Genomic DNA, 10,646 nt, shown 5'->3' on the forward strand with positions numbered 1-10,646 from the left:
AAACTCAAGCACAAACCTTTTTTATTTTTTATTTTTTATTTTTGGTATCTAGAGAAAGTAGGGATGTGTGTGTGTATTCTATAATCGGTTATCGATGACTTCAGGGTTAAAAGTGGAAAAGAGCTAAACACGTAAAGTATGAATAACAACAATGCATGGGATCCGCACGAAAGGTAGACGTACGTTATAAGATGAGAAAAACGCTACAAGATCATGTGTTGTATAAAAGTCTTGAATTTTGTTAGGGTGATCAACAGTATTCCTATTTAGATATTAGAATACAGTTTTTGTATTACTGCATGCCATATATATATATATATATATATATATATTATAAAAATTATAGAATTATGGAATGAATATATGTTAAAACCCACGACAAACAAACCATAACGTACGACTAATAAACAACCACAACAGAATGCATAATGTTGAAACAAAATTTAAAAATTCATACAACATATATGTTAAACAAAATGAAAATTAAAGAAAACAGAGCTGAGAAAGCAAGGAGAAAATGAGGGAACAGATTCAAAATTACATAAATGTCATCCAAATTCAAAATTACAAAAATATCATTCAAACTCAAAATTAACACAATGTTACCAAGAACTTAAAAGGTTACATATATACCATTTGAGTTTAAACAAAAAAACACACAAATGCCATAAATCAAATTCCATACTAGAATGCAAATTCTAGTCGATCAGATGGTCAGAACAGTTCAAAACAGGTCAGAATTTAGAGCGAAACGGAAAAAAAAAAAAAAAAGATGCAAAATGTACTGATTAATACCCAGTACAATAAATTCCAAGCATTTTGATGGGAATGAGACTAAATGTATAACTAATTGTAGTAGCAGCACTATCGATAGCTGTGTACAAAATCAACAGTTGATCTTGTACAGAGGTTGATTAGCAAATCCGGTCATACATCTGCAGTCAAAAGTAATTATTGTTTCAATGAAGCATATTTTCATTTTCCTCCACTATTTTGTATTTCCTACCTAAACGTGACTGACAGAGATGGATAAAGAGTATACAAATAACATGCCTCAAAGACAGGTTTAAGAATATGAACGATGTCTATGACGATCCTTCTCCCTTGAAGAATAAGAGGAACTGTAGTAGTCACGATCTGAAATGAAGAAGGGGTTCAGATAATGGAACTATGGTCTAACGAGAACCCATACTACAAAATACCAAAGGGTAAACAAGCACATACCTCGTGATGAGTGATGTCTCGAGCGTCCTCCTGCATCCACAAGACAATGATGACATCAATAGAAAATGTTAGAGAACAAATGAAAAGGGCCACGCTACATTCAAATTTCAAGGATACACCCTATCCTTGAACAAAAATGGTTGTAAACATACCTGAATCCTTTCCTCTATCCCTAGAAAGATGACTGTGATCCTTGACTTTATCTCTGTCCCTCTCACATTCCTCTCGGTCCCATTCCCGGTCAGAATCTCTGCCCCTATCACGATCATGAGTCTTTATTCTGTCCTCCCTCTCCCTGTCCCTGTCCCTTTCCCTTTCCCTCTCTTTCTCTCTCTCCCTGTTTCGTTCCCTACTTGCCTCTGTCCTGTGCTCGGGATAGGATTTTAGCATGGGCTCTTCCCTTGCATCTCCTTCAACAGGCGCGTTGGTTGGCTCATCATCACTTTTCTTAGTCTCCTTCAACTTGTCAATGGCTACTCTTATCAACACATCTTTGGATCCACCAGATCCTGGATTAGCTGCTGCTAAAGTTGGCTTGGCATTAGCTGTAGGGCTAGTCTGCTGAACCTCCTACAGAAGAGCAATGATATAAAAACCCGGCCTTACTAATGTGATTCTAGTCTCGTTCGGAGATAATAGTTTCAATACGTGCCATCATCTGGTGAAACAAGTTTTCTGCAGTCCTCACAACTGCCATTCTTTCTATAGAAAGAGCATCAGTGATGCTGTAACATAACCAAAAATCAAGTGGTCTAACAAGCCAACTCCACAGTTAGAATTTTTGGAAAAAAACCGTAAGGGATTGGCAATTGAAAATTTGTAAAAAGCATATTAGCATAAGCTCAATGTTTCCAATGAAAGTTATAAGAGTGAAAGAATAAGATATAATACCTTGGGAACAGGCTGAGATTGCGAATCCCTTGACTTGTTAGAAAATGTAAAAGAATCTCCATCCTTACAGACTGGAATGTACAGTGCCTTAGAAAGGCTGTACAGGTGAGCCAGAACTCTACAAACCTCATCAATCCCAGACTTGTCTGCATCGAATGCCTTCCACCATGGAGGATTCTCAGGAAGGGGTACCTGGAACCGACGTGCAGCTACATAGACAACCCCACAAGCCACAACCTCACTCTTGAATCGAACACACAAGGTCGTACGCAAACTGATAAAATTTTGATGTTAGAAACAGAAGGAAACAATAAATAAAGCCTAGTAATGGAAGTATAAGGCATAGTGTAAAACAGAAAAAAAAATGTCAGAATCAGAGGTCAAAATGCTACAACCAATTGGGGAAAGGCAGAATATGCTTTTGGAGTTCTAACCATCATGTTAAATTATAAAATATTGTATAATGCAATTCCATCCAGTGCACCAAATTCAAGCAGTGGGGTTACAGATAAACAACTTTCAAGAAATTACTCGTGGTGGGTTGAGTGTTAGAAACTTGGAAAGTTCTTCTACCAAGTAACAGAAGTATTGCTGCATCATTCTAGTATTGGTCGATCTTAATTTTGTAGATTCTATTCCAGTGACTGAAAATTAGGAACATGCAGGAATTAGAAGTATGGAACAAAATAAAATACTTATTATGATTCTATAGCTATTTCTAAACAAATAACAACCAGTAGAAGACTAGGTGGAAAGATTCAAATCAAATCGAATCTACACTTGGAGCATGACCTGATTGGCAACAACAATAGTTCAATAGCTCATGACATCTTGAGAAAACCAAAAGGAGACAATTTAATCGCGTGATGCAATTTTGACAAGTTCCGTTTCTACTGTTGGCCGATTTATCTTCAAATAAGCAATATTTGAGTCTACCATAGTTCTATGTAAACAAAACTTCACAAGAGACAATGGGGTCAATGCACAGTCCTTCATTGGAAGTTCTTGTTACTACTTATTTTCTATTGTGTACCGATGCCAATTTGTGCATGAAAAGTAGATTCAAGTCTACCACAATTTGTGTAAGCATATTCTAGAGATGCAAAGCTTTTGTGTTAAATGGATGTCAAAATAATAAGAACAGAAAGCACATAAGTTATGTATTAACTACTAGAAGATATATCTACAAGTACTTTATTTGCAGAAGGTACCTATCATTTGCGAGATTCCAAGCTTCTTGCGTCAGTTCTGGAGGTGTTTCAAGGGTGGCGAGGTAGTTAGATATGAATTTATGAGGATGTTCAACATGACAAATGAATCCCATCTCTTTCAATATATGTCTTTCTGTTCGACTCAACTCTGTCTTGAGCGCATGATATTTCTGTTAGAAAAAAAACCCAAAGAATTAGGAAACCATGAAAATGGACTTAAGAAAAAATAAAAACAAAACTTGAACAGCTAAAATCAACCACTTGTGCAGACAAAAATCCAGCATACTACAAAGACGCCAGAAAGGAAACAATGCATTCAAAAGAAGAAAACAATAAAAAATAACAAACGTAATTCCAAACATAAAGAAGGTGGATGTCTAACCAGCGATCCAATTTCCAAATGCTCTATGGGCAAGTTCTCCCTCCTACATTCCATTCTATGGAAAACAACGAGGACTTGTCTTGCTTTCCTAGGGCTTTCCTCCAGCTTTGATGCAAGCCACACACAGCCTGCAGCAACTTTCTGCGAGACATTATCACATAGCAGATAAGTTTAAGATGAAGAACATCGGCATAAAGGTATTGGGCTGTTTCAAGTCAATAAATCAAGCATTGGTTGTCAAGAAAATGTAGGAAGAAAAAACCATTCTAGAAAACTAGGACTTTAATTCAATAATGTCAATACAACTATTTGGCCTAGCAAAGGTGTGTACTAGTACTCAATCTGAAACTAGAACATTATTAATGTACTTTAAAAGTCTTTTTCCTCCTTATTCTCTGTCTCAGCAAAGAATGAGAGAATGATTTGGGAGGGGTGTTCTTAACCTTCACATTGAAGCGTGCAAATGACTTCTTGCAGTAGAAACGATGGAATACAACCTGGCCAGTGGCCATTATAGCTTGAGGCCTGTAAGTTAGAAGACTTAAGGAAACAACACTGAACCAAAAAGATGTAGGAAAAGGAAGCAATTCCATATACGAACATGTACTCGACCAAGAAACAACAGAGGATACAACTTAAGCAAGATGCCACTTTCTTGGATGAGATCACAGCCATAGATTCGTAGGGCAGTTTCTGTCGCTTCATCTATACCATCTTTCCTAGAAGGTGAGTTCTCTAGCTGCTCATCGGTCAAGTAGAAATTGTCAATCGCTGTATATATCATTGTTCAACAAGCTTCAATCCTGCCACAAAATAACAAACTCACTCTCAGAATTAACACGTAAAAACCAATCGAGGCCCTTGGAAAGAAGGGGGGGGGGGGGGGGGGGGGGGGGGGGGGGGGGGAAGAGAACGGAAAGAAATTGATGGGAGAAGGGCGAAGGAGAGATTTTTCGTACGAATTCAGAACTATCGTACAACCTAAAAGAAAGTTTTTAAAGAACCCATTAGATACTGCCAGGAATCCAACATTTAAGGGGAAGAAATTGAGAAAACTACCTTGAGTATTGTACGGATTGCCGAGCCTAGAGGGGGAGCAGTTCCTGGCTCCGAAAGTGAGCTCTAGCACTATGTAACTAGGTCGCTGCAAAGGAGTTGTCGAGGCCGGTAGTAGCGGTGGCGTTGATGGTGGTGATGGGCTATCGAGTATCGAAGGGTATGGCGTGGGCGTACTGTGTAGGTAGGAAATTTGAGAAGAAAAAGGGTAAAGAGAACGACCCGACTTCAACGAAATCGGGTGCTTCCTTCTTCTTCTTCTTCTTTTTTTTTATTTTTTCATTTTTTTTACTTAGCCTAATGGAAGCAGAAATTAAAATAGTTTGAACAAAAAAACGGCTATCGATCTGGAAATGGTCTTTTTGTCTGTATCATAACTCATTATTATAAATTTTTTAAATTCTAACATAAAATATAATAAATAATTTAATTTTTTTAAATTTTAAAATAATAATAATATTAATAAATAATATTCTAACAATATTTTATCATCTCAATTCAACTCACTTCAATATTTAAACACACCCTAAGCTCCATTTGATTACTTTATCTCAGCTAAATTTTATCTAATTTTAAGCTGAATTTAACATCTAAATACTTAATTCTCAAATTATCAAACATCCCAACTCAAAATCTTTTTACACGTGAGACCAACAATATTTTTCAATTTAAAACATCTTTATATGTAGAACCCATAATCTTTTTCAATTTCACATAAAAAATATTAAATTCATTTTAACATTCAAACACACTTTAAACTCAATTTAGATGGGTCTCACATAATTCTTTTTATTACTTAACTCATTGTCATTTATACAGAATTCAACTCAGCTCAGCTCAACATCTAAATGCAACTTAATTTTTCAAAAATTATAGTATGCCATAACCAGTTGTGCTTTGTCGGTCATCTGGATTGCCCACCCAATCAAAGTCACAATAAGCATTGAGATTAATATCACCAGAAGAATAATAAAGACCGTAATCAATTGTACCTTTGAGATAACAGAGCACACGCTTTGTAGCAATCCAATGGGGCTCACGGGGGCTGTGCATGAACTGGCATAGCTGATTTATAGCATATGCAATATCAGGGTGTGATATTGTACAATACTGAAGAGCTCCAATTATACGACGGTATTCAATTGGATCCAACAAGAGATTACCCTCTTCTGATGAAAGTTTGGGCCCTGATGTAGTTGGACAATTTAGAGGTTTAGCACCGCCCATTTTGGTGCTTTCAAGTAAGTCTGTGATATATCTTGTTTGACGAAGGTGTAGACCATTTTTGTTATGGGTTGCCTTGACACCTAGGAAAAAGCTGAGTTCACCCAAATCTTTAACAAGAAATGATTGTTTAAGAAACAAAATAAATGAGTCAATGGCAGCCTTGCTTGAATCAGTTACAAGGATGTCATCCACATAAATCAGGACATACAATTTCACAGAATCATTGGTATAGATAAATAGGGAATAATCAGCATTAAATTCAACAAAACCATATTCCAAAAGAATTTGAGAGAGACGGCGAAACTAAGCACGTGGTGCTTGTTTCAGGCCGTATAGTGACTTGTGTAGTCGGCAAACATGATCTGGAATTCTCATCAACGAATCCCTTAGGTTGCTCCATAAAAACCTCTTCATCCAACAAGTCATGCAGAAAAGCATTTGAAATATCTAGTTGATGGATATTCCAGTTAAATGATACTGCTAAAGCAAGAATCATGCGAACTGTGGTGTGTTTCACCACTAGAGAAAAAGTTTCTCCATAATCAATCCCATATTGTTGATCAAAACCTTTTGCAAATAAACGCGCTTTATAGTGCTCAATATGTCCATCAGAGAGACATTTAAGCTTAAAAACCCATTTATTCTGAACTATATGCTTACCAAATGGTCGCAGACAGAGGGACCAAGTTCCATTTACCATTAAGGCATCAAATTCCAGACCCATCGCAGCACGCCACTTGGGAGAAGTCACAGCTTGTGCGTAGGTGGAAGGTTCAGATTTGGTGACCACCGTTGAGAGACCTGCAATGGGTAGCGAGTTGAGTACACTGTGAAGCCTGGAAACTGTTTGGGTTTGGAATTTCCGGTCATAGACCGAGTAGTCACTCTGGTTTCAGTTTGGGTGAGTACCGATGGAATGGGTGTCACAATATCAAGGATGGTCTGGGTTTCGATTTGTGTGGAATTTTCGGGTTGGAGATTTTGGGAAAGAGGAGGCAGGGGTTGCGGGAAAGGGTGGGTTTCATTTTCAATTTGGTTTGGAGAGGGTTCAATTGCAGAAGGTGGTATCAACGGGTCTGGGCATGAGATTTTGGGAAGGACCATACCTGAGGAGACTTCATTCCGCGAGGCATTTGAAGAAAGGACCCCTGATTTTGCTGGAAAATTTGCTTCGTGAAAAACGACATTGCGGGAAATATACACACGTCCAGACATATAGTCAAGACATCTATAGCCCATTTGTTGACTAGCATAGCCAAGGAAAATGCACTTTTTACTGCGGAAAGAGAGTTTGTGTTTTTCATATGGTCTGAATAATGGAAAGCAGGCAGATCCAAATATTTTCAAATGAGAATATTTTACAATTTTTTTATGAAGCATGTAAAATGGAGTGAGGTTGTTTAACACTCTTGTTGGGAGTCTGTTTATAAGATAAACAGATGTAAGAAAAGCATTAGCCCAATAAGTGTTTGGTAGGTGAGATCGAGCTAGAAGAGTTAACCCGGTCTCAACAATATGGCAATGTTTTCGCTCAGCGATCCTATTTTGTTGAGATGTGTGAGGACAAGTTAAGCGATGAAAAATGTCATTTTCTTGTAAAAATGATTTAAAGGGGGTGGAAAGAAATTCTCCACCATTGTCAGTTTGAAGTTGTTGAATTTTACAAGAAAATACATTTTTCACAAGTGCTTTAAATGTGGTATAAATTACAAACACCTCATGTTTTGATTTAATTAGATATAACCACATAAAGCGGGAAAAGTCATCAATGAAGAGAACATAATACTTAGCACCACCAACCGAGTACATAGGAGAAGTCCATACATCGGAATGAATAAGAGCTAAAGGCCAAGAAGATTGACGAGTTGAATCACTAAAGTGTAATTGCTTTGATTTCCCCAAAGGACACGATGAACAAAATTCAAATTTATTAGAATTGGAAACATCTAAATATTTTGAACGAAACAAATGATTTAAGACAAATTGAGAGGGGTGGCCTAATCGATCATGCCACATGTCAAGAGTGGTGGACACGCCGAGATTGGCTACAAAACATGAAATTTTATTTGAAGAAGATTTATTGGCTGTTATGGGATAGAGTCCATTCTCAACTTGCCCCTGGAGTAGAAGTCGCCCCATGTTGTTCTCCTTCACAGAAAAATCACTTCTAGTTAGTACAAAATAACAATCATTGTCTAAACAAAAACAATTGATGGAAATTAAATTTGAAGATGCATTTGGACAATGAAGGACATTGGAGAGATTGAAATTTGAATTTGGTGTTTTGAGAGATGAGGTACCCATGTTTTTAATCACCAAACATGAGCCATTTCCAACCGTTATAGTGTCTCCTCCTTCATAGGGCTGCAAGGAGGTGAGATTTGATGTGTTACTGGTAATATGGGCATTGGCTCCACTATCAGCATACCACACCTGTTGAGCATAAGAGTTGTTGCCTTCAGCAGCCATAGCGGCAAGATCCGATGATGGTAGTCGACCTTGGTAGGTGAAATCAAACCGGTGATAACAATCAAGGGCTTTGTGGCCTTTTTTCTCACAAATCTGACAGACGGGCCGGTTATCACCTGTTCGGGAAGCATTTGGCCTGTTATTGGAAGAGCCCATGTGAGTTGATGGGCGATTTGGGGATCGAGTCTGTTGTGAAAAGCCCGGCCCGGTAGGTTTCTTTAGAGAGCCAAGCTTCGGATGAGCTGCAGTAAAGGCAAAGTTGGTGTCGGCAGGTACAGAGGAAGGAGGCGCCTCCATTAACGTCTCAAAGTTGAGCAGCTCGGTTTGGAATTCATCAATGGGCAGATCTTGATCTCGGGTTGCGAAAGTGTAGGAAGTGACGAACGGCATGAAATGCGGTTTAAGGCCACTCAAGAGATAGGTTATCAAATCTTGTTCTTCGACTGGTTTGCCGGCAACAGCAAGTTGATCTGAAAGAAGTTTAGCTTCTTCAATATATGAGAGGCAAGACCGATTTCCTTATGAGATAGTTTGAAGTTGCCGTTTGAGAAAGGCAATTCTGGAGCGCGAGGTAGATGAAAATAGAGCTTAAAGGGAGTCCCAAACTTGTTTCGAAGTTTCCAAATTAAGGACAGTGGAAACTAATTTTTCCGCAATAGAGGCATATAGCCAACTGATGACGCTATTATTTTGTTTAGACCAGCGTGTAGTCTGGATTGGGGGTGTTATCTGGGAGAGTTTTGGTTGGAGCAAGGTTAGAGCCATCAACAAGACCAACCATGTCATGACTTTTCAAAAAAACAAGAAATTGGATCCTCCAAGTAAGATAATTGGGCCATCCAATTTTGGAAACTGGAGAGTAGTTTGGAAAGAGGCCATTGTGTTTGTGATGAAGTGCGGTAGCAAAGTGTGTAGGATCTTTGTTTGGCGTTAGCCTTAGAGGCCTGATACCATGTAATAATCTGAAACACGAATATGGATGAACAATGAAAGGCCAACTTACCTTTCCGATACATTTCATTCACTTTAAATAATACATTAGTCAACATATAGGTTACAGCTTTACAAGTTAAATATGGAAAGCAACAGATTGACAAGAGCAAAAAGATGGCAACGTATACAAGATAAGATCAAGGAATCAGAGGAGTAAAATCTGGGATTTGAATATGTGCTGCACGTTAGGAATTTCCATTTGTAGCTGCTGCTTTGAAAGGCTCTTTAATGTCTGTTGCATTTTTGGTTATTTCAGTGGGATTTGGTCTAACACTATACACCTACAGCTTTTTTTTAATAAAGTGTGTGGTGTTTTTCATATGGTGTGAAATGTAAGATAGTAAATAGTGACTAATGAGAAGAATTTTTCTTCAACTTTATAGCATTTAAGTATGATATGGTAGGTTTTTTTTAAAAAAAACATGTATATGCAGGTAGAAACGTTGAGTTTTTCTTATATTGTTAAATCCCTTAAGAAAAATTACTAAATAATTAACAATTTAAGAAGCCAGCTTAAACTATAATTAGCAGTATCGATCTGTCATTTCTTTTTACTTGTCTTTGGCTTCATATATATTTTAATTTTCTCAAACAATCATCAATTTAATATGGTATCAAAATTTGAATCCTGGCTCTATTCCTTAAATTTATAAAATTAAATATTTTATTTATTATACCTACTCATTAATGAGGAGTATTAATTATGAGTGAATAAATTGGACAGAAAACCATTCTCCCCTATAAATAGGGTTTGGGAGTCCTCATAATTTCCACCCCACCAAAAACAAGTACAGAACAGGACAGAGAGAACATCATCAACAACATGGTTCCATGCATAAGCAGAATTGTAGTAGTTTTGGTGCTCAACATGAGTCTGATGGCTGTGTCCATAAGCGAGGCCGGGATTCTGCAACACAAAGAACGCGTGCGCATCAGTAACGATTTGGGTGAAGGTATAGACCTTTCAGTGCACTGCATGTCAAAGAATGACGACCTGGGCACCCACGTTATTCCCTATCATTCTGGTTACTACGAATTCGGATTCAGGCCCAACTTCCAGGGGACTACGCTTTTCCACTGCGGCTTTCAATGGAATGATGTGTTCCATCATTTTGATATATACAACGCCAGTAGAGATCAACTGCTTTGTAACCTTTGTTTGTGGAACATTAAGGCTGATCGTCCTTGTATGT

At 37.7% G+C, this 10,646-nt stretch overlaps 1 protein-coding gene across 1 annotated transcript; it reads right to left on the reverse strand.

Annotated features, from left to right (window-relative positions):
- Positions 1-518: 518 nt before the first annotated feature.
- On the reverse strand, positions 519-5,074 carry LOC121257176 (cyclin-L1-1-like). Its single transcript, XM_041158093.1, has 10 exons — positions 4,768-5,074; positions 4,341-4,511; positions 4,152-4,233; positions 3,709-3,849; positions 3,327-3,496; positions 2,116-2,389; positions 1,377-1,794; positions 1,225-1,254; positions 1,054-1,137; positions 519-935 (listed from the first exon to the last, which is right to left on the reverse strand). Exons 2-9 carry the CDS (start codon positions 4,490-4,492, stop codon positions 1,067-1,069), a joined length of 1,338 nt encoding a protein of 445 aa, XP_041014027.1. The 5' UTR covers positions 4,493-4,511; positions 4,768-5,074; the 3' UTR covers positions 519-935; positions 1,054-1,066.
- Positions 5,075-10,646: the final 5,572 nt, after the last annotated feature.

The sequence above is a fragment of the Juglans microcarpa x Juglans regia genome, chromosome 1D, assembly GCF_004785595.1.
Source record: "Juglans microcarpa x Juglans regia isolate MS1-56 chromosome 1D, Jm3101_v1.0, whole genome shotgun sequence".
In the NCBI taxonomy this organism is placed as follows: Eukaryota; Viridiplantae; Streptophyta; class Magnoliopsida; order Fagales; family Juglandaceae; genus Juglans; species Juglans microcarpa x Juglans regia.